The 26,059-nt window shown below is 32.8% G+C and overlaps 1 protein-coding gene across 1 annotated transcript; it reads right to left on the bottom strand.

Annotated features, from left to right (window-relative positions):
* Positions 1-11,973: 11,973 nt before the first annotated feature.
* Positions 11,974-25,115, bottom strand: LOC140058525 (THO complex subunit 7 homolog). Its single transcript, XM_072104177.1, has 7 exons — positions 25,059-25,115; positions 24,495-24,615; positions 24,014-24,141; positions 23,494-23,638; positions 23,188-23,254; positions 22,160-22,229; positions 11,974-12,658 (listed from the first exon to the last, which is right to left on the bottom strand). The coding sequence occupies exons 1-7, from the start codon at positions 25,075-25,077 to the stop codon at positions 12,594-12,596; spliced, it is 615 nt and encodes a 204-aa protein (XP_071960278.1). The 5' UTR covers positions 25,078-25,115; the 3' UTR covers positions 11,974-12,593.
* Positions 25,116-26,059: the final 944 nt, after the last annotated feature.

Here is a 26,059-nt window from a genome sequence, read left to right as displayed (position 1 = left end):
CCAAATGTAGTAGTGATATGCCCAAATATGATAGGGATATGCCTAAATATGGTAGTGATATGCCCAAATGTAGTAGTGATATGCCCTAATGTAGTAGTGATATGCCCAAATGTAGTAGTGATATGCCTAAATATGGTAGGGATATGCCTAAATATGGTAGTGATATGTTTAAATATGGTAGTGATATGACATATAATGTCCATTATATGGGCACATCACATTTTGTTGTCACATAAAATTTGATTTGAAGTTTCGACAGAGCTTTAAAAAAGTCAACTTATAATACCGAAAACATAATTTTGACATATAATATTGATGTCCAAAATCCGGAAATTTTAAGTATAAAAATCGAAAAAAAAGTTGTTTTTCAAGCATACTTCAAACTCGACCCATCCCAAGTTTTTAGAAATTCACGCGGCGTCAGTTAATTAAGAAAGGATGTAATTAATTCATCTTTCGATTCCATTGGCAGCAAAAAAAATTAAAATTAACTAGTTGACCGTATTGTGTGACAAAATAAACACACACAGGCCTAATTTTCGTTGCATCTTTCAAAGTGCAATTTGTATCACCTTAGTTCCCATGGGAATTACGCTCGAGTTTCCGTGCTGCCATCTGCCGGTAAAACTGTTCAGAGGAGGATCTATTTCCATTACGGTTTCTTAACTTCTTTATTTGGAAAATAGAGTTTGCTTACGTCATGGTGTGATAATCTTTAGGGTTTACAGGAGCTGTGGGTACTGTGATAAACACAAATGTATGGAGGAAACTTCAATTTCAGGGTATATGTATTTTTTGTGATAACAAATATAACCACGAACAATTAATCTAAAAGCTATCCTTGGGGAGGAACACATTGAATGTTAAATTTCACATGTATTAAATAGGTTAGTAAAAATAAATAATTATTATTTGAGCGTTTTATGTGTGTACAGTTAAGTAAGTTAATACTTTGTGTACAAAAAATAGTAATTCAATTAATATAAAGAGACTGACTAAAAAAACCTGATACAGTATGTTATATTTATAAATAATGACTTCATTCTAAAATAGTGTATATTAAGATAATTAATTTTGCAGTGTAACCCTTATTAAGGGGACACATTAACCACATTTCCTAGGAGTAGTTGTCCGGGTGGTAATTGTCTGGGTGGTGATAGTTGCCCGGGTGGTAATTGTCCGGGAAGTAGTAGTTGTCCGGGTGGTAATTGTCCGGGTGGTGATAGTTGTCCGGGTGGTAATTGTCTGGGTGGTGATAGTTGCCCAGGTGGTAATTGTCTGGGTGGTAATTTCCCGTGTGGTAATTGTCCGGGAGGTAGTAGTTGTCCGGGTGGTAATTGTCCGGGAAGTAGTACAGTAGTTGTCCGGGTGGTAATTGTCCGGGTGGTGATAGTTGTCGTGGTGATAGTTGTCCGGGTGGTAATTTCCCGGGTGGTAATTTTCCGGGTGGTAATTGTCCGGATGCGATTTTTTCCTTTATATTTATAATTTGTTTCATATGGAAGTGTCCCCTTAATAGTGGTGTCTTTAAAGGATCTGGAATACTATTAACGGGCTATTGAGAAACTTGATAAATTGTACTGAATCCTATAAAAAACAACTACACTATGTTCACACTTCTAAGGCTACTATGGCACGCCCAAAAGGCAGAAAACAAACTGTTTTATAAACTACAATATCAAGTGTTTCACAACATTTTGAATTAATGACCTGACCTGATAAGTTTTAATTTTAAGTTTCAAGTTGAGCACGTACGATAACAGTTTAAAAATGAAAATGATAATTTATATTGGACAATTATGTTGTATTAACAATTAAAAGTGATAATACTATAGTAATAATAGGAAGAAGGGTGTAGTTGCGCTTGGCATTTTACCGGAAATTACGTCACATGCTGTCTGCGCCCACAAGGCATCACGACCATTTTACAGCAGAAATCTAAATGTTTCACTTCTTTGATATAGTTTGATTTTATGATTACATACGGGTATTTAGAAATCGCGCATCGGTTTAAGTCTAGCAATATTCTTTGCAAAAAAAATCTAAAAATATAAGTCCCACTTGGTTGTTATGTTTTAAATTAATGAAAACGATTGATTATTCATACAGCCGTTTTTAATTACGCCAGAAGAAAATACATCTCACTCATTAATAATCTAAGCAAATGGGATGAATTAGGACAGCTATGCGATATTACAAATAAAACCAAACAAATATATAACAAAATAATAATTATATTAAAGTTCAATTAATATGAAAGATGTCATACAAATATATATATATATTAATTTTACCAGTTTTTAAATGGGAATATAATTTGTTTATTTTCTTTTTAATTAACTACTAAGTATTGTTAGGCGCTCTGTTCTTTGTAGGGCGCCTTATAAAAACCTGTATAGAATAACACAGTCTTTTTATGTGGGATTGGTGTATGTTTTAATGAATTTTTTAAATTGTAATTTGTTTTATGTATGATGTAATTGTAAATGTTTTGTTTGTTTTACCATATTTTCTGTCGAGGAAAACACTTTTTCCATGTACACATTTTTTATAAATAAAGATTTGGTTGATTTGATTTGATTTGAAATACGTACACATATGCAACCTTTCATTCGTGTTGAGACCTTGTACCATTAACCCGACACAGACCATGTCATTCGTGTGTTATTAGACATTAACTCGGTCATACAACATCCAACAGAAGTCTCAACTATGGATGATACATCTTGTCAACAGTGTCCTTCGGCACATAAGTTTTCAATCACAAACACATTAAAAACGGGACGAATCGTCTTTTAGAGAAGACCCACGGGAAAATTGTATTATTCCCTTGAGAGTATAGGGACACGATATTAAGGTATTTCAGAACAAACTACGAATGCTTAACTAATAACACGATCATGGACATAATCAAGTATAGACTAAGATACAGAATAAAAGAAGTATACTCACATGGATTTCGCCGACCGTCTCTGGTTGAATGGTCTTCAATTCTCCCGGGTCTTTTATATTAATCGTATCTAGCGGCGTCCCATACAAATATACCAGAAGTTATTATTTTATCGCGAATAGGGGGAAGAGTGAATTTCTTTACTCTTCACCGATCGCGACCGAATTCGCGACCGATTTCATCTATCATCAATATCTATGTAAAGAGGTGAGAGGAGCACAAAGTTGATGATGATTTAGCAGAAAGTAACATAGCTAAACAACCAATATTTTATCTGTTACATTAAAGATGCCGCAATCCCATTACTCACACAACTCATAATATTATTATGATTATGAACAAAAAACCTCAAATATGTATGAATTTACTAATGAAGTTCACTATGCAGTTGTTTAAACATACCATATAGAAGAAAATCACTGGGTAAATTATTATACAAAAGACAACAAAATAAATTAGTTTCGATAAAAAAAAAGAAAATGTTGCTACAATAGAAAGACGAGCACGAATCAGCGAACCAGAAAGGTTCCTCTCACTCATCTCGGAAGATGAATCAAACTCCTCACTGAACAATACAGCAACAAGACGAGCACGAATCAGCGAACCAGAAAGGTTCCTCTCACTCATCTCGGAAGATGAATCAAACTCCTCACTGAACAATACAGCAACAAGACGAGCACGAATCAGCGAACCAGAAAGGTTCCTCTCACTCATCTCGGAAGATGAACCAAACTCCTCACTGAACAATACAGCAACAAAGTAAATGCTCATAAATTCATTTTGGGTTGGGGGGGGGGGGGGGGGTTGGTGGATAAATGACAAAGATGAAGAAGCCCTTTGTTTAATGTCTTCAAATTATCTTCTAACAACATTTGGCTAAAGACATGACACTGCATTTTCTTCTAAGCAAACAAAGACATGTTCCACGGTATGCGTTCCGTGAATCATGACAACCTTTGCAATCAGCTCAAAATAAGGGACAGTTAGGGCCTGAAAAACGTGCCTTTCAGCACATGATTAATACGCTAGTATTATCTAAAAGGACATTTTAGTAATGATTTTTTGTTGAGTTACATATTGTTACGTTTGCAAAGTACTTATAAGATTATAGTAATTGATAAGCGGCAGATCATGGCCGGAGCTTTTAATAGACCATGAATACATTAAGTTCCAACACTTTTTTTATTTACTATGATTGTAAATTTTAAACAATTAATTTAAACAATTATATAAATCTTAATATTTGTTAAAAGCCAGGGTCATATTAAAGCTTATAGATCAAAACCTATTATGAATATCCTAAATAAATGATTAGGCATGTAAACCCATCCACCTGTACTGTATCTGGACACATGACATGAAATTGTCAGTCAAGTATCAGGCAAAACGCTGTATACAGTGTAACATTTGCACCACATGTTGCGTCTGTATTATGTTAAGGTTATATTAGATCTTATGACCTACGATACAGTGGCACATATGATACACATGTGACACTATATTACCGAATGTGCGCAGGACACATTAATTATATGTACAGGAACCTAGATATAGGACTAGACTAATTTCCTTTACACTGATTTACACTGTAACTGTTACTTTCTTCGTCTTCTTTCTCCCATTGACCTCATCCTAAATACGTACGTGGATTAAGAAGTGACTTGGCTGATATAGGCCATTTGATTGCAGATTTTATATCACACAATCTTAACTTAAATTTAACTTTCAAAATTTACGTGATTTAGGTTTATCCAGGCAGTTATTTATATAATATATATATATCAGGTCATTCAAAACCAGAACTGAATTTTAGTTAATCGCTCTGAGGCTGGACAGATATGAGGGGCTGGACAAAACAGTATATCTAATTGTACGATGAATTTCCCCATCGCAACCGTTTTAAAATTAGACTTTACTAATGCGTGGTTCCCACAAGAGACGCAACACAACGACGTAAACGCAACGTAAGGGATTTGACCAATCACAAGCGATGGATTATTCTAACTGTCGCTTGTCATTGGTCAACTCGCGCGCGTGCGTTGCGTCTACGTCCTAGTGGGAACCAAGCTTAAAATGCTATTGGGGCGAAGAATATTGGTCTCTGTGGGCCCCTTAGAAGGGAACCTGTCCACGAAAACAACAAAGTCATTTGAAGATTGTTTGACAAACAGTCAAATAATAATTCTAATGTCAGCTGCTCGTGCAAAATACTATTATAAAGAGCTATTTTAGAAACGTACGAATTAAGCCAAGTCTTAAGGAAATCCAATCCCTCACTGACCATACACATGTTATATTCGCACTTTGTCTACGCATTAAAAATAAAAATATTACATAATTAATGACGAGAACACTGAATTATTATATAAATTAATCTGTCTAAACTACCTCCTTTTATGGGTACCTACTTATTTTTGGCTGTTACGTCATTGAAAAGTGTACCTCTATTAATTTGTTTTCTTTTACATTTGGTACGTTTTTACTGTAGGCCTCCTGTTACTGCACTGTAGGCCTCCTGTTACTGCACTGTAGGCCTACATTGTGACAGGTTCTCAGCAGACGAGTGCTTTTGTTGAGGTATCAGTCACTCTTTCCAAATCTGTCACATGTCGTCAATGGTAAATGAATGACCATGACCTATTTAAAAGGGGGACAACTTCATAGAGACTGATGGAGAAGATTGTAAGGTGTAGGCCTACAACAATGTTGATAGCCTCTAGTAGGCCTATTATGCTACGTTTGACCCATGAGTAACCGACGAATGGTGTGATGCTTGAAGCATTATACAAGTGTCTACCTATCTAACAATTAAGTTTCATATCTTAACGGCGAAGAACGAATGAAGCCACCTTTCATCCTTTCGCGGAACGGAAGACGGCGCCGCGGTTCAATTCTTTATAGGATTAGCGACGTCTGCTTTATTCGGGGGACGAATCGACCCGATAGTCTTTCTCCACGCAATCCGATCTTATCTCAACTCATTTAGAAAATATAAGGACCGATGCACTCAACACTTACGCTTTCATATTATACACTTACGCTATCATATTTTAAAGATATATGAAAAGCCCACGCAAATCACACTGTACCACCAATTGTGGTTTATGATATGTATGCAACAGTTGTCATATTTCATGATTAAGTGCACTTTTCCTCAGTGGAGCGGCTTAGATACATTTGAGAGAACGCTCGACAATTTAACTGAATGTCCCAGCAGCTTAAAAAAAGGAAAAGACAATTTATATATACTTAAATGTCCTGTTATTTCTGTCTACTTTGGACATTTGTTCAAATTCAATTACATTTTATGCTGATTGACAAAATAGTAAACGAAATTGGAGAATTGGAAACATGAATTTTGAGATAAACTTAATACTTTCACTCTAGAGAGAGAAGTTGTTAAACGGTCTCCCCCTGTGTTATTATATAGAACACAGGTGTACTAAGCCTTCAACACTATGCAATGGGGGACTATTGCATTGCGTGTATTTGATACGTCATATGACACAGACGTTTATGCAAATTTAGGATATAAGTATAATTTATTTGGAAGCTACACTTTTGAAACAGTGGCACACTTCTTGAATTAAGTTGCGTCCAGAGTAAGTAAAATAAAAGTTAAAGAAAAAAAATGATTTAACAATTATAGGCCTATTTACAAGGAAACTATGTAAAAAATATAAAAAAAATGAAATATAAATTGAATACAAACAAATTGATGGATACGTAAAGGAACTTAAATCGGATAAAACATTTTTTAAAGACAAATATGAATCGATACTCTCTTCAACATGGGGAAATGACAGAACACGTAACCAAGGACATTAGGAAATAGACAAGTAGGTAAAAAAAGATGCCATTTAAAACACCATAGGGGTGCACGCTTACACCCTTCAAGCAGGTATCTCATGCACACATATATTGACGGCAGGGAATTGGTATTATATCACTTGACCTGCGTGTGAAAACTGAATTTAATGCACTTGACAATAATGTAACGAAGTACCAATGTGGTCGACTAAACACTCAAATGGGTGTATACCACGGCATTTGTATACAAACAGAAAAAACTTATGTAAGTTCAATGCCGAGCACATGGACAACCAGCGGCGACAGGGAATCAATATACCCATATCAATACATTAATAGGCATAATAAAACTTTGACGAATGACTGTATGCACTTGTCATCAATGTTCTCAATGACAAGTAGTTCAGCGACGTAAACACCAAGGGGTTATGATCACACTCTTCAAGAAAATTACATCAGTTAGAAAATTACACAGAAAAAATCTATCTTTAAGTTACACTAGCCAGACGACATGGAATTAAACATAAAAACATTATTAAATCATTAAAACACGAATAAGGCTGTGACGAGTGACGTAACATGATTACTATTACCTAATAAGAGTGTTTTCAAGTCACTTGTTAACTATTCCCATGGAAACATAACATAAAGAGGGCGGGCTGATGTATACGGTTTAGCTATACCCGCTCGAGATAATTGACGAAACTTGAGGGAATTGAACGCAGGATTTCTCATCTTAAATTGGGAATAAACATTCACGACGATCCAAGTTACACATTCATATAGAAAATATAACATAAAGAGGGCGGGCTAATGTATACCGTTTAGCTACCCGCTCGAGATCGTTGAAAAAACTGAAGAAAATTAAAATTCCTCATCTTGAATTGGGATTAAACATTCACCACGACCCAGATGCACATTCCCAAGTGTGAACGCTCGAGTGCATTCTGAACAGTTGCTACATTTGTCAACATCGTTCCATTTGGCTCTCCTCGGGAATTTTAATCTGTTCCACGAATCATTTATATACAGACATCCACATGGGATGTGGAAATGATAAAGTAAATATATAACTGTATATATTTTATACATAATTTAATTCGTCTTTTAAAATATGATCAACTATGTTGTGATATATGTATCCTATAGTCAAGGTTTAAAAAAAATATCATGGATGCACCAGACAAGATCGTAGAATGAACACTTGACAAGCAAACAAAACAGATCGTTATTTTGTGGATTTCTAGATGATTTGTATAAATACATTTTGGTCTGTATTTTGTTGATTATCAAAAGCTTTCCCGTTGCAATCCTAATTCGTTTCCAATCAATTACACTTATTTCCCACTACTTCCCAAACTCTCCCTGATGAATCCCTTCAGAGGACAACTTTCTTTTCAATGTGACTATCACGGGGGAATGAAAACCGTTAAATTACATAAAAACAACAACTATTAAAGATACGCTAAGTACCGAAAGCTACCGATCGATAACCGAAGCAGATAAGCGCGTAGGTAGCATTACGTCGGCACTTTTCTTATAGGATTTTATAAACATTTTCTGAAATGGTTATCGCATTTTTAATCATGGTTTTGGGACTGTTTCCTGCCGTATTTAATTTCCAGTTAGGCAGTTATGGTTTCAAAACGAATATAACTTAATATCTTCTGTGAATCATCGAACGTTGATGGAACATGGACTTAAAGTTTATATATCAAAGGACGAACAGATCTATACGTGCAATGTACCTCATGGTACTAAATACAATGAGTATTCAATAATATCAAACATAAACAAAGTCACTAATTTGATACGATCCATCCACAATAGTAATCCAAATATTCTTTTTTTATCCGTTTCGTAGAATATTAATTACATAAAATTTAATTCCAAATACGTGAAAGGAAATGGAAACATCTTGTGACGAGCAAGAAAATGAGAATTTGAATTTGAATTTGAATTTGAAAAAAGCGAGGATGAAAAAAGCGATCTCGGATATTGAGGCTAAAGGCATTTTTTATCTTTAAAAAAGGTTCTAGGCTATAAGTAATAATCACAAAACTAACAGCATACTTAATATTAAATATTTAAACTGTTTTGATTACCCGAGTATTCGATCATACGGATTCTTCTACTTCAAGTGTATGGGAATAGGAAGCATGAATGAATTATCTAAAATCAAACATCACGGTATACATGACTATAAAGGGAACATAAAAACTGAAACTAAAAAGGTAAGATACTTATTAGTAAGTGATTAATTAAAACGTCACCACCATGAAGTATCTCTTAATCGAATCCGACAAAAACCGCTCAACGCCTTTATTTAAATATCACCGCGAGAAACTAAATACCTATTCAGTTATCAACACACGCGCCCGGGTCGCGAAATGTTTATTATTCTTCGCGTCCCCGGGTCGCGTCAATTTTACCTGGTACTGTGTGCAAATTAATTCAAGTAGTAACACGTGTTTCCTCGATTTCTACTAGTGTACTTGCCAGTTCAAGTTATAATTAAGAAGGTATAATCTAAAATAATTTTTCCACGGTAAAAATAATTAGCAATATTAGATGGTGACGCCTGCTGCCGATGTTCTGACCGTGACCATAAGCAATTAGGCCTGATATTAAAGGAAACGGCAAGAGTGACCATGTGAAGCTAATCCAGTATTGACCTACTAATCTTTAAACAGAGTAACAGTAATACTTATTAGGAAATATTATAAGATGAATGTATGCCGATACTATAATATAAAAAAAACTGTAAACAAAGCAATAATGCCAAAAAAAAAACAACACAAAAACAAAAAATCCCCACAAACCTTAAACTTTTTTTTTTTTAACTTTATAACAAAATAAAATAGAATCAATAAAAATGTATGTTTCTACTACGCACACACATCCAAAAGATCACAAAAGAAGAACAAACTTCTTCCTAATGCTCTGTCTAGACTATCAAACTTTATTGGATGTGCCCATATATGGATACGATGAAATCATATCACTACCATATTTGGGCACATCCCATTTTTTGTCACAAACTTTGATAGTGTAGACAGAGCTTTAAGCAACAGCTCACAGGTATAACAGTTATATGAATAGCAATATAACCATCACAACAAGTGATCCATCTATTGAGGATCACCTAATGAAAAATGCAAACTCTTGTGCATTTTATCGTTACAATTTATACAGTAAGATGTTGACACTTTTTATCTAACTTCTGTTGGTATTTATTGCTGACTTTTATGTGTGAATCATAACCAGTTCATCAACCGATAAAAAGACAAGACTCATTTGAGATTACACGGTTTAGGATGTAACGGATATATAAAGAGTTATATAATTAAAATAAAATGTATAGCCAAAGGTGGTGACGACGTACGAAATTTATACAATTTATGTTAATAGTTTTACGGACTATTTTTTTTATGTACGGCGAGAGTATATGCTTGCTGCGAAATTCGACACCAACAAGACAACAGCGTAATAATCTCCGACTACTGTATGTCAACATTACCGATGTATTGATTCTACACTATGCCTGCCGAATATTGAGATCTAATGCAGGAAAGAGGAGGGCAGGGGTGGAGAAAGGAGGAGATATAACTAGAAGGAGAAGTGAGAAAGAACTAGAAGGAGAAATAAGAAAGAACTAGAAGGAGAAATGAAAAAGAACTAGAAAGAGGAGAAGTGAGATAGAACTAGAAGGAGGAGAAGTGAGAAAGAACTAGAAGGAGGAGAAATAAGAAAGAACTAGAAGAAGGAGAAATAAGAAAGAACTAGAAGGAGGAGAAGTGAGAACGAACTAGGAGGAGAAATAAGAAAGAACTAGAAGGAGAAATAAGAAAGAACTAGAAGGAGGAGAAGTGAGAAAGAACTAAAGGAAGAGAAGTGAGAAAGAACTAGAAGGAGAAATAAGAAAGAACTAGAAGGAGGAGAAGTGAGAAAGAACTAAAGGAAGAGAAGTGAGAAAGAACTAGAAGGAGAAATAAGAGAGAACTAGAAGAAGGAGAAGTGAGAAAGAACTAAAGGAAGAGAAGTGAGAAAGAACTAAAAGGAGAAGTAAGAAAGAACTAGAAGGAGGAAAGGAAAAGAAGGAGAAGGGAGTAAGAACTAGGAGGAAATGAAGGGAAGAGGGTGAAGTAAGGTCAACAACTATGTGCAAACTTAAAATGGTTAGTGAATAAATCCAGAGTTACTAATTGTCTTGACAAGAACTAGTACCGTACTGTTATGTTGGGGTTTGGAGCATTACCCGATTACCGAGTGTATAAGTGAGGTGTCACAAAAACATGAGTCTAGGGTAATGACTTTAGGGTCAAGTCCATTGGGATTCTTACACAAGGGTTTCATAATACAGAACGTGTCAATGTTTTTTTTTGGACAAAACAGCCCGATTATGTAACTATTAGACGAACCCATTTTTTCTTCATAACCCGTCAACTATCAGACAAACTGTAAACGATATACACTGGTACATTTGGACGCCAAAGGTACTGAAAACTAATCTTGCCTATGTTAAAAATTATGATTATACATTTCCTTTTTCAAATAACAGGATTAAAAACAACATGTGAAGTTTAGCTAAGGATAAAAATAACGCCTCTGGCCGCTCGAACACATAATTAACGCTTAGACAATTTACAAGTTTGTTATCGCTGCAAAACAAATAACAGATATTTATTAAAAAGTGACAACGATTTACACGCCTACAACCGCCCAAGGAAATATTACTGGTTTTTTTTTTATTTCCTGTACAATCATTCATACTGTCATTCTTTCCTGCTTAAATTCAAAAGCAGGTATGTTTAAATATTTTACATATTTATCCTTTTTTTTCTCAAACCACACGATTAAAAACGTAGCAGGCACCTCCGTAAAAAAATACATTTTCTGTGTGTAAAATACATCATTTCTTGAGTAGTTATCGTCAGTTGCAACGCCAGCAAGGAAACACATTCCATCTTAAAATAAATAGATTGTGCTAGTCAATATCAGATAAAAGGATCTCTATAAGCGACTTTTCGTTATCATTTATGTTTTAGTTGATTCGATGGAAAACAGACTCACATATGAGTCACAAACCGACGACGCGTTTAAAAATACCTCTCCTATCCATTCCTGTCAAACTTGGTACTTAGGTATTTTGAATTTTCTTCATTCGATCTTAATCCTGTAGTTAAAAATAATATGTACTATAATCGCTAATGCATGTTACAAAACAGTTTTTTTTTTATTTGCAAAAAAGACCTTACAGCTGTCCTAACTTTTTTTTTTAACTAGCTGCTCCTATCAAGAAAGAGTGCTCACTCTTCCATGTTGTTTTTTCAAAGTCTGCAAATATATTATAAAAATTCTTCTTTACAACGATTTAGGTTTGAGAGACGCCAGACGCTTTTTCAGTCATTCATCGTAAGGATATATTTGAAAACGAATACTTTCTTTGTACTGTAATGTTTTGAAATTCCAAGAATCTCCAGCTCCAGCCTTTCGGAACATATTCATCACAGAGTTCTTCGATGACGGTGACTGGAGAGCAAGCTCTACTTTTCGTTCAAGAGTTATGGTTTTATGTATCTGGTGCTATGTGAAAAATCACACAGCACGCTACAGCATGAAAATTAACCAGTAATTGCATATTATAATGACATTCTTTGTGTTGTAGTGCAGTGAAACACAAACAATACAAACAATAACATATTGTGTGCCAAATGGGATGAAGTTTCATCCCTGCAAAAGACAATAAATTAAGCGCGGATGTTGCAACTTTAACTGTGGATAATTTTTAAAAATTACTGTTTTTCCACAATACAGAAGGAATCTCTCAACTTCAAGAAATGTCCATGGAACTGTCAAGAGTGCCATTCAAAGACTCCTCTGATGCCTTCTGGTCTTCTGAAAGAACAAATATACATATACATATAAACACTGTCAATATTGTCACAGCGAGGTATAGCATTTAATTAAAACACTAGCCTGCAAAGGTTTACAAAACAATTTACAAATCAAGGTTCTGAGAGAACTCTAATATCAACAATGTAATTCTATTTTTAACAAAACAACAGTAATACATTCGAAAATTTGATTTAAAATTAGATTTATTCACATTCAACATTTTGACCGGAAATGGACTTTTAAATGAAAGTAAAGCTAGGAAAACTAAAGGACGTTTCATTAATTCTCCCAAATTACTAGTAACTGACACTGAATTACAACCGTCAATCATACAGTAGCTACTGTATACTTAATTTACTTCTACCAATGAAATGTTTCTAAAAAAAAAAAATTTAAAATAAAAGAGAAAAAAAAACTTTTACAACTGAAATCAGATTTTGATAATTCTTTGAAGAACTTTCTATTTTCCACATTCAGCTAAAAAAAATATTGTGTTCCGTTGACATTTATTGTAAAAGATATTTTTAACTGTCACTCTTAAAACTGACTTGTCAATCAAAACAGACCAATCTTAATGCTTTGTCTACACTATCAAACTTTATGAAACAAAAAATGTGATATGCCCATCTATGGACATGTTGATGTCATATCACTAAACATATTTGTAGATATCACTACCATATTTGGGTGCATCATACTTTTTTGTAGTTTGATAGTGTAGACAGAGCTTTAGCTATCTTTTTTTGAAAACTTGATTTAATGCCAAATTTGCTAGTTTTCGCAGGGCAAGGTTAACCAAAATAACTCTGCCAGGTACTCCTATCTCGTTGTGTATCAATGTTTTTTTGGAACTTTACCATTTTTAAAACTAATTTGATTTAAATTTTAGAATTATTCATGCACAATGGACAAGCGCTGATACTTCCTGAGAGGTATTTAATTCAGTACCGATTTACTTCATTACAAACCAATTATGACCAGGGTCTTAAAATGAACCTTTTTTATACCTTCATGATGACAAACATCCACCTTGTCACAGGCTTCGATCAAGGGGTTTTTCTTCAAAGTATGATATGAAAGAATATAAGAAAAGTTGCTAAGAAAACTTAAAAACTTGGGTAAGAAGATATTGGAACTGATGTTTTCCAAACTGCTGATTATCGTTATTGCTAGATCCAATCCCATTGGTTGATTCATCAGTTGCTGAAAAATATCAGATGGTTGCTGAAGTTAAGATCGCCAGCTCTGGAACTCTTAATTTCAATTCCCTTCTTAACAATTTAATAAAATACTTTCTTCTTAAATTTTGTCTCCTGAATTAACTTTGTCTCCTAGATTTAACTCTGGCTCTAAGATTTAAGAGTTGTCCCTTAGTTTATCTAGATTAAACTGGTAAAGAGTGTAAACTTTGTACTTATTTTAATAATGAAAGCAGTAGAGGTTTACAAATGTGACATTTATGGAATCAAGGGGTACTTTTTATTGGCATTAGCACATACAATGAGATAAAAATCAAAATTCAGAATCAGAAAAGTGACATATACTACATGTTTCTGATTTGGTCTTTTGATAAATAATGAATATTAATTGAAGTAGACTTCTGAATTCGCTAAAAAAAAGTGTGGGTACCTCAAAATACTGCACAATGAGTGACTTGGAATAAATTTCTGAATTTGATAATAAACATTTGGTGTCGAAAAGGGATTAATTTGGAACGGCGATAAAATGGAAGTGTTAAATTTGGATTTGGAAATGATAAATGTTAGGGTGACTTTCAGCAATGTTTGCAAATGTATGATAAACATTGCAGTGATTAAAAAAGATACTGTATGTACATCTGGAAGTTTTAATAACTATAAGTGTTTAGTTCTGATTTCTGACACTGATAATTTGGGAACTAGAGATATGTTACTGATTTGGAAAGAAGATAAAAATAATTCATTATGAAGTGGCATTTTTTGATGTGGAGTCACGAAAAATAGCGAGGTAAATGTACTCTGATGTGATTAATGTCTGATAGAATAGTTCAAGCATTCAAAAATATTAAATGACTGACAAACGTAATAAATTAATACAGTCTGATATTTCTTATTTGGAAATATGAATAATATATATAATAAAGAATGACAGTGATATAACGTGAAAAAACGAATAAATCTAAATGATTGACAATTTTATGTGGTGTGATGATAATCGCCTTTGATTCAGAAATAAAAAATACTTGATGAAAATTGAATGAAAAAAAGGATGATAAATAATATGTGTCTAATATTTATGTTAATACTTGATAAGCATTCAGTGGTTTAAACAATTTTGAGAAATATTTGTGCAGAATATGATAATAAAGTAAATTGCCGATTTAAAGTTACTGTACCTTTCCATTAAAGATGTATTGTCCCCCTGAAAATAATTTAACATTTCTTGTTGTATATTCCATTTTAATGTAACATAATAGTTATCCACTTTGACCAAAAATTGGATCGAAAAAAAATGTATTTACTTGAAAAAAATGTAATTTAAAGCAATAAATTGTCAAATTGGCTGCCAGCCAATGGATTTTTGGTTGAATTTAACCATTTATTTTGTCATTTTATAAGCGAAAACAGGATTTTTTTCCTTTCTTTTTCTATGGAAGTGATTAACTTTTTTAAAACTACAAAATAAAATATTCAAAGTTTTTGTTTTTGGAGGACAATACATCTTTAAAAGAGCAAAGTTTTAATACATATTTATATTGAAAGATTATAAAATCAAATACAGTACACCTAGACTATACACAAGTGGTAAATATAAGTACAGTATTACAAGCAATTTAATTTTAAAATAGATAACTATCAATTCATGTTTGATTTAGAAAGATAACACGAAATCAAAATGAAAGTAACACATAAGCTTGTCAGCTTTATCAATGTCCCTTTCGAAACTCTTAACATTTTTTTAAATTTAATTTATTGTATCAAATAACAATAAAACGGTAGCCTGGGACAAGTCTGTTTGGTTGTTTGTCACATTCAGAGTCTTAGGTTCACTCCTGCTTTGCATCATTTTTTGTATCAGTTTAAAAGTACAGTAGACAGATTATTTTATAAGTTTATATGTTTATCCGGATTGAGTGGAGGAGTGTTTATACAGTGATTACTGCAATACAATTTATTACCTGGATATAAAGATATTATCCACAGTCAACTAAAACTAACACAATTTCAAATTGCATCAACGTGAGTCTCAAGATAAGTTATCAGAAAGAATGGAAACAAAATCAACAACAAATGTTCAATAATTAACGATGCAGAGATCTTAAACCCTCAACATTGAATTGAAATTTATATTTATACTGGGTAACCTCTTCAGTCAAAGACTGGTCTCCCAGAGGGCCCAGTTGGTGATCAGTGGCTGTGATGTACTAATACACCGGGGTAACCCCCTACTCGTCTCGAAAGATGTACTAGGTTCTTTAAAGTGCACACGAGCTAGATGTGTACACTGGACCTACGGTTTATAGTCCTTATCCGAGAAGACTCGTTCTACCACCAGAACCATGGAGTGAGTGAGCCTCGAACCCTTGCCGATGTTATGGCTACGTAATTACGGTTCCACTGTCTTAACCGCTCGGCCACTCACTCACTCACTCACTCAACATCCTTACATAATCTACAACATGTTACATTCACTGATATGAGTCTACCCACCTCTTAAGCTCTGTCTACACTATCACATTTGATGTGATGTGCCCATATATGGACATGATGATGTCATATCAATACCATATTTGGGTATAGCACTACCATAATTGGGCACATCACACTTTTTTGATAGTGTAGACAGAGGTTAATAGATAAGTGAATTATCTATTATTCTACTGGGAGTTTTAAAGTAATGTCTTAGCCTTGATAGCTAATAATATTCATAATTTGTTTAAATATGTAAACAACATTTACAACTACAGTATATTACAAGAATGTCGTTTAACTATTTAAAAAGATAACTAACTAGTTTACTTTGGGGATTCAAAAACTTTATTTTGTTTAACCTAAGTTGTAGAGAAGAATTTACAACTAAATTAAAGTATTTGTTAGTGTTTTTTTTAGGAAGTCAAACACTTTACTTTGTTTAACCTAAGTTGTAAAGTAAGCATTCACAACTATATTAATGTATTTATTGTTTTACTGTTAATGTTAAGAAACTTTTGAAGAAAAAAAAGTTTTCTTTAGGGAGTCAAACAGTTTTTTAGTTATAATGCATGTTGTAAATAATAATAATATTTATTAATAAAACTTCTGCATATTAAACAAATTAAATTTTCTGTCAAAACAATTTGAATGTTAAATTGATAGTGTTTAGAGAGTTCAGAACACTGACTACATCTAGAAAATATTATAGCTAAAAAACAATGACAAAAAAACAAAATATTGGAAATGTATTTTCAAATAAACATGAAAACATCAAGTTTTTTCTCTAAACAATTTTATTTTTTTATAGTCAAAAGAAAGTGTAGTTCCGAAATCATTTTAAAAACTCTAAAGTTCTATCAAAAGTAAGAATTAATTCTATTAGAATTTAATTTATTCATTACTTAGTAAATTATCTAGTATTCCTAAGAGGATTTAACAAACATTTAAAAGACATGTGACTATATGAAATCAAAACCGACTTTTTTTAAACTTAATTATTTTTCAAAAAAGTAAACCATCTCTAGTGTTCCTGTGTGATTTCAACAACATTTTATAATTTGGTGACTCCTTCCTTTTTTAATATTCATACTTTTTAAAATATGTTGAAAAACATTTTAAAATGTCATTTTAAATACCATGTATCAAATGAAATTGCTTAAATCCTTATGTATTTCCTATTTTATTATCTATGAGTTTAAAACAAGTAAACAACATTGTATGTTATGCAATGAAAAAAACCAGTTTCACATTAAATATGAAACTTTAAACAAATTTCAACAGTATGTTAAAAAATGTTTTACCATAATTAATCAAATAAAAAAAGCTTATAAAGAAACTGACATAACCTTTATACAATTTTAAACTTGGTCAATATTATTAATTTTTTTAAATACAGACCAATTGATTGGGAAACTCTAGTAGTATAGTGCAAAGGACATATCTGATTTTAAAGGGACAAAATGCTTAGTATGGGTGCTTTACTTAATTGGAAAGGGGGGATTTAGACCAGTTGACACACCACCTCCGACTGAAACAACACAATATCCAATGTATAAATACAGTCTAAATAAATTAATCTTAAATAAAATCCAACTTATTAAAGCTCTGTGTGATGTGCCCAAATATGGTAGTGATGTGCCCAAATATGGTAGTGGTATGACATCATCGTGTCCATATATATGGGCACATCATCATCATTTTTTTTGTCAAATAAAGTTTGATAATGTAGACAGGGCTTTAGGCAAAAGGAAAAAGCAAAAATACATAAACTACTATTTATAGAACTGATTAAAAAGGTAAAAAAATTGCCAATTGACCCTGAGTGTGTCATTGTACAGCTTACAGTAGAATGGGTAAAACATGACTTATGTTGTACCATGATACGCTACAGCAGCTGAGGACGAGAGAAGTAGGATGCGTCGCAGTAAACAACATTAATACTGTACTTATTAAAAACACATTTTTAAATAATTTCAACTTCATATTAATAGTAATTTTCATCAGGTAATGCACTATCATTATAAAACAAATATTTGCCAATTATAGAAGAGGGAGAAAATAATTATATAAATTGATGTTTAACAAAAAATAAATCCAGACATTTATTAATATCGGTTTTTTTTTAGCATTTATACAAATTAATTTTGTTATGTGTTTTACTGTAAATTATGTATTACTCACAAAAAATGCTTTATCCGCAAAAACAACTGACCACAAAGTCGATAATTACAACCATTTCGTGATGCACATCTGAATAGGGTATATGACACACACACTACACACTTCATAATGAGAATAGACTGGTCAATGATTACTAATGTATGTATCTGTTTAATGATAACGAGATATTTGTGTCATAAGTCGTTAGTGATACACTTTCAATGCATACATTTAATTCAAGTATTTAAATGATTTATAATGTTTATATGAATGAGTTAAGAGATAACATTACAGAAAAAAGCAATCCATTTTTATTTTTAAAAAAATGTTAAAGGAAAGAGACTTTCTAGTTCATTAAATGTATGTTATCACCGAGTTTGTGCCAAACTGCCTGACGTTTTACACCCTTTAAAAAATACTTTTATTTTCATCATGTTTTAAAATTTAACCAATTATGATATTATTGCAGTAGTCTAGGTCATTAAGATTCCTCAGAATCATCAAAATGACTGACCCTCCACCCACCTGGGTAAATAACAGGTCACAAGTCAAACATATTGACTGACACCCCCTCAACACCACCCCCCCCCCCCCTAATTTTTTAAATGATTACATGGAATACTAAAGGCCAGGTACGTTGGTTTCATGGGTAGAAACTTTTGTGGGTAGAAACTAACTTACCAGGCAAATATCTGGACACAAGTCAAACTTACAAATATTAAATGTTGAGTTAACACTGTACTGTATATCATTTGATGTTTTCTTTATATTTAGCTGTACTTTTTTCCTATGCTATTTTCTAGTAATATTATTTTTCCCATAGACATTAGAGGTCACGCTTGTCACTAGTTGATTATACTATGTAGCAAATCAATTTTTGTCAACAATACTCTACAATAATTTGTTAAACTGGTCATTCTCTACAAATTTGATGGTGATGGCATTGCAACGTGCCTGGCTGACAGGTAATGAGTCATGGACAGAGACCGAAGGAAGTTTAAAATCACGATCAGAAAAAAAAAGTTTTTACACACAATGATTATTCTAAAATTTAAGTTAATAGAAATATACCACCTCTTCCCCACCCACAAATTAAATTTACTTTAGGTGGCAAAGGAAAGGTTTTAATTAGTATAGGGGGTAGGGGAAGGGGTTTATAAATAATTAGTTTAGGTGGTAGGGGATAGGGGGTCACACAATGATTATTCTAATATTTACATTAATTAATAGAAATATACTACCTCTCCAATTAAAATTTTAAAAAAACAATTAGTTTAGGTGGTATAGGGAGGGGGTTTGTACATAAATAGTTTAGGTGGTAGGGACAGGGGTTTATACGTTCAGGTGGTAGGGGACAGGGGGTTGGTTTATACCTGAAAGTTGATACACTACAGGGTCAGCTAACTATTTAACCATAGAGGAGGTATCATTATGCAACACTACATGTCATTTAACATCATAATATAAATACCTAAAGAGCAATTTACATTGTCTGGACAGGAAATCAAACATTTATTGATTTTTATTACCAAAGCTTAACTTATAAATAATAATAAAATCAATTTGTTATAATAATTATGGGATCATAATCTTAATATTTCTATTTATATTAAACAATTGAATATTTAGTACAGCAATGAGCAATGTAATATTTGTCTCGACAGGAAAACATAATTTTGTTGATACTAAGCTCTAACAACAAAAGTGTGATGTGCCCAAATATGGTGGTGATATGCCCAAATATAGAAGTGATATGAAATCATCATGTCCATATATGGGCACATCACATAAAGTTTAATAGTGTAGACAGAGCTTAAGACTTTAAATCTTTAAATGCTGCGGTTCTTGGCAATAAACATTGGCTATTATTCAAGTATTAAATCGTGTATTTTTATTGGGGATTATGTCAAAATTACTCTACTGCAGAGTAACTACACATTTACTGCAATAACATTGATTGATTTTGTTTTTATGTAGAGTAGAGGTTTATGAGGTTGAAGAGCAAACAAAATATGTAGTTACTGCAGTAATTGCAGTAAAATATTGTTGACATAAACACATTTAAATACTGATTAAACCTGATACATTAATACAAGTTATTTAAGGTGCAAGATCCTCATGGATTCCGTAGTTTTTATGGCGTTATTCAGCAAAAAAATCAAGAATATTATTGATCAATCAAGGGTGAAACACAAGTTCTATTAAAGAATGATTGCATTAACCTTCGACAGGGTAAAATAGTATATAAGTAACATGAGACAATAACCAAATTTCCGTAGAAACTAGTAACTTTAAATTACTTTTTGACATCTTTGACAACACATGTCAATTCATCCATTTAACAATTTATAGTATTATTTGATGAATGTTATTTTGAATTATTTATAAAACAGACAGACAGACAAAATTTAAAAAAATTACAAAATATGATAAAAATGACATAAGTTAGAGATTGTTTATTGATGATAAGCAACGATATAAAATGAAATATAATATGATAATAAAGAGAAAAAAGTTTAAAACCTTGAAATTAATGCATCACAGTCAACTAAAATTTGTACACCCACATTAGTTCAAAAGTCATAATCTTATGCCTGTTGTCTAATTTCTTATGGCATGCTATGATGATCAAAACTAGACTGGGGTTATCAGAAAAGAATTTTTGATAATCTGAATCAGCTGGCCTGGGCCATCAACAAGTTTTAAGCTCTGTCTACACTTTCAAACTTTATGTGACAAAAAATATGATGTGCCCTTTTATGGACATGATGATGTCATATAAATACCATATTTGACCATATTTGGGCACATCACACTTTTTTGTCAAACTAGTTTGATAGTGTAGACATAGTTTTAGGCCTTCCATCTAAATCTACTATTGAACACTATCAAGTTAATGCATCTGACTTGAAAATTACAGTGATCAGGGTCGTTCGGTTTTGATAGGGGGGTCGAGTCCAATGAAGGGAAAATACCCATGGTGCAATATGCACCTAAGGTGGGAAGTTATGACCCAGGGTGGGGCTATACCTGAATTCATACCATATACTATTAGGAATGACAAGATTAAGAATGACACACAACTAACACTTAAATCCTAGCATCCAGTAATGAGTCATACCATCCTTTGGTTTCCTGCGATCAGATTAGCTAGTCTCTAGCCTGCAACATATCGTGCAAGGCAGAGACAGAGTGCTTTCACCTGCCCCTGATGAAGGGGGAGAGAACCACCAAGGTTAAAGGTCATTGAGTCAGATAATGGTATTTGTAAAATCTCTGTACCATTTCTATCATACAGAAGTATTGATGGAATTTCAACAGGTTTTCATGGTAGCTTGTCAGTGAGGTCATCCAAAAGTTCAACGCACAACGCCATGGGATTCATAGTGCCTTGCACGGAAAAGTCGTACCGGGATTAAAACTGTAACTACGCAACAAGGAATACTAATAAATTTCCAAAACTTCCTGGCCTGGAAATACACATGAATATTGCATTACATGGCAAAAAATATAAATCATAATAGTCTATAGCATAATTAAATATGTGGCATGGTTTATTGGTAAAAGACATCTATTTTACTTAAGCACACCTATTGCAAGGCTGGGGGAAGTCCCCTAGTGATATGTTAATCAGACCATGTGATATGTTAATTAGATCATGCGACCTTACCTTCTAATATTCTTTGCAGCTCTAACACAGAATTGATTAGGACATGGAATTGCTTCTGTCGATTTTCAAGCTTTAAAAAAAAAACAACATTAATTAATAGTGGTATTTTAGCTTAGTGGATCCAATCCAAAGATCTTTGGTTCAAATCGTTAGTAGTACAGTACATATTTTTCAATCATCATATAGAAAATTTGAATGGACTTAGTTTGAATTATATAAAAGAGTTGAAAAAAAATATGAATCACTGTTGATTGAAGAAACTTGTATGATCTATTATCACTCACTAAAACACAATTATGAATAAAAACCAGGTGTGCAAAATAAAATTATGAATAAAAACCAGGTGTGTAAAGCGATAATGGGGTATGATTTTCATACAGATCATTAAAGTAACTTGCCAAAAACTCATCGATTTAATAGAAACTAGACATTTATAATTATTATACTGTTAGAAGATTTGATATTTAAAATGTGACACACAATCGTCCAATCAAATGACAGGAATTTATTTAGGCGTTATACAGTATATTTAAAGCCATTTAATGAATGTTTTTTTTTAGTTACCATAATTAAGGCTGAAATGGAGATTATTATTATGAGACAGGGAGGTAAATAAAAGGATTTTACTCATTTAGGCTGACAGGAAATAGATAATTTACTGATTCCTTGTGGCTAAACAGGAAGGAGGTCAGAGGTTGGGGAAACTCGGGGTGAAAACAAGGTTCTAGTTAAATGCTAAACAAAATATGTGGAGTTAATAGAGGGTGCTATTCACATTTCTTGTTTATTTATCAAAAAAAAAAATAAGGAACTAGATTGGATGAAAAATTTGTAGAAAATAGGCCCATATGTAATATATGAAAATTGAAAAAATTGTTTAGAAATATATTTTAAAAATGTAATAATATGTAGTCTTTAGCATGTGTGCAGGTTTTATTTGCATATTAGTGAATATTCATGCAGTCAGTCATTTCTTTCTAAGATAAATTTCATTTAAAGAAAATTAATTTAGTAAAAATGTATCATACCTTTTCTTCCAATGATATTTTGGTTTCATCTAACGCCTTTAAGTTGTCATCAAGATCTTTTAACTTTCTATATAAAAAATAAATGAAAACACATGTCATAATCCAAATTAAAAACTAATAATTCATTCAAGCAGCGATTTATGCCTAATTATAATATAGTAGCTTGGTGGTTAACATGCTTGCCTTCAAATCCCAAGGCACGATAAATTATAAAATAGTTTATCCATCCTGGAATTGGCGAGTTACTCGCTGTTGTATGCGTATGATATTTAAAACAACATTTTTTTAAATAAATAAAATACTCACTTCATTGTGTCCTTCCTATCTGGCTGTTTCTGGATGACTTTCGCAAGTGCGTCGTATTCCTGTCGGTTTCTGCGTACACGTTTTGCTTTCTTAAGTTCTTCTTTACTTGTGCTTATGGCGTCTTTGGCTTCCTCCATTTCGCTCTCTGGAAATAAACAGATTATAATACATGAAATTATTGTATCTTTAATTGCTCAATATATTATTTTGCTAGTCTAAAAAACTTTCCTAATAACAGACACCCTCAGACTGCGCCGATGCTGCTGCGTCAGGTTTTCCAGAAACTCTGGTCTTTAAAATAAGTATTTAATGGTCAAAAAGAATTTAGAAGCTTTTGGACTTCAAGAAAAGTCTTGCTTTGGGACAGTTTGCCAAATTCAGTCCTGTCAGTGTTAGGGAACAAAATAAAAAATACAATTTATAGCTAAGGTTTTGAACAAAGAGGCTTCATTTCAAATGTCATGCCATTCTGTACATTGTCCTTATTCGTGATTAAATACATAAGATATCATAGATTTACCTATATTGCTGTATATCTGCTCATAGCTAGCCATTTCTTTGATGTTCATATCATGGATTAGATGCGTTTTCTCCATTGTAAATTCAATCTGCGCCAGTGTAGACAACATCTTCTGGTATGTTGAACTACTATAGTATCAACAAATTATATATCATTTATTAACTTACAATATGTGATGATGTCAAATCACTACCATATTTAAGCATATTACTACCATATTTAAGCATATTACTACCATATTTGGGCATATCACACTTATTTTTTTGTCAAATTAGTTTGATAATAGTGTAAACAGAACTTAAGAATTTGATAATATTCAAGTAGAGAACCGGTGTCAGCCAAGTCCTGATTGGTTGGTTACATTTTGGGAGCTAATAATTGTGGTTTAACTGTTACAGTTCTCTATTTAAAAGTTAATACCCTTACTGTAATTGAGAGAGCAATAAGAAATAGCCACAGTGTATTTATTTATTATTATTACCATTCTTCTTCATTTAAATCAGTTGTACACCATTTAATAAACATCTTTAGTAATGTACTTATTCTTCTATCATCTCCTCCACTTTCACCTTCAATAAGCAGGCGCTTACAAATCACTTCGTCTGAAATGTCAAGTTAAAAAATAATGTACCTTAAATTAATTGCTTTTCTTTATTCTAAACAATAAATTAGTCTAACATTCTCTAACTAAGAACATTATTATTCTATCGTGAAGCTTAAGAAAGGTAAATGAATTGGTAAATAATACTTTCTTTCAGCAGGCCAACCCTACCTAAAGCTAAGCCCAACGACGACGAATGCTGCATGCATCTCTCTCCTCCATCCGCCAATCCGCCTTTCTCTCTGTCGACGCGACGACGGGGTAAACAATGTAGGCCTTACCTAGCCAGGCTAGTTCAACTTGCCTAGGCCCCTAGTTATATATTTTAAGTGATCTACAATATCAGGATAGATTTTCATGCTATTTGGATAAAGATAACCAAAGCTAAGTAACTAAAAAATAAACAATTCCACATAAAATGTGCTTGAGACTCAGGCTACGTACCGTCAGTGATGGCTGCCATGTTTTGTTTTCAGAGCCTTCTCTGCGGAGCGCCATTTATGCCTTTATTAACTTCAATAATAGAAATAGTACTACGATAACTGGTCCAGTGGATCAAAATTTAGCACCAGGGTAGCACAGTGATATAAAATAGAAATAAGTCACTACTTTTAATATTATCGTTTCGTATGTTTATACACTGTGCTCAAGTGAACCCAATTTGGCGTCATTGGAGCACAGTGATTATATAAAATAGAAATAAAGTCACTACATTTTTAAAATATCTTTTCGTATGTTAACTGTGCTCGAGTGGACCAATTTTGCCCCACTGGTATACTATGTTCAATATCGGTTACTCCATCCGTAATGCAAAAGAAAAATTATTTTTTTAATAACTTGCGTTTGTCTAAGATAAATACTTATTTAGTGTTCCCGGAAAGTGCACCTATTCATTGAAAATATTAAGTCTCCAATACTAGCCCATCGTGGTCGGGCAGAGCGAATAATGAAAATAGAGCCCAGAATTGCACTTATACATATTACTATACAAAATCACCTATGATAATTAAAAAAAGTTCAACTATCCACATTCGACTTTCAACATTTTAGGTGGGGTTTTCTAATTTAAAAACTCGACTTCGTATATGCCTGAGGCCTAGCCCGGCTTCGAAATTGGTCGATAAATCGGCATCTTTGTAAATTTTCTGTACTTTGATCTTATTTCACTCTCCATTAACCCCATACAAAAACATCGGAGACAAACTATCTCTTTAAAAGATGTTTATTCTGAGACGGTGCGGCCATAATTCGTAACATATTACAATAAAATATCTTGCACGAATTGGCCATTTCGCTACCAATATAGTACGGTAACATTGATTAACAAAATCAAGTGGACCTTTTTTAAAATCAGAAACAGTAATAATGAATTACGTAATACACGTATAAATAGACTATTATCAGCTGTTCATTCATGTACTACTTTGTGGCATAACGGGTAAATC

This window comes from Antedon mediterranea, chromosome 9 (genome assembly GCF_964355755.1).
Source record: "Antedon mediterranea chromosome 9, ecAntMedi1.1, whole genome shotgun sequence".
Lineage (NCBI taxonomy): Eukaryota > Metazoa > Echinodermata > Crinoidea > Comatulida > Antedonidae > Antedon > Antedon mediterranea.
This window is presented reverse-complemented; position numbering and strand designations above follow the sequence as displayed.

Bases quoted from the DNA above. Each gene is read 5' to 3' on its own strand.
- LOC140058525 (XM_072104177.1), bottom strand. The intron at 24,142-24,494 runs GTAATAATAATA...TTGATACTATAG, and splicing joins GATTTAAATGAAGAAGAATG to TAGTTCAACATACCAGAAGA. The intron at 12,659-22,159 runs GTAAGGTCGCAT...TTGTTCTTTCAG, and splicing joins GCTGCAAAGAATATTAGAAG to AAGACCAGAAGGCATCAGAG.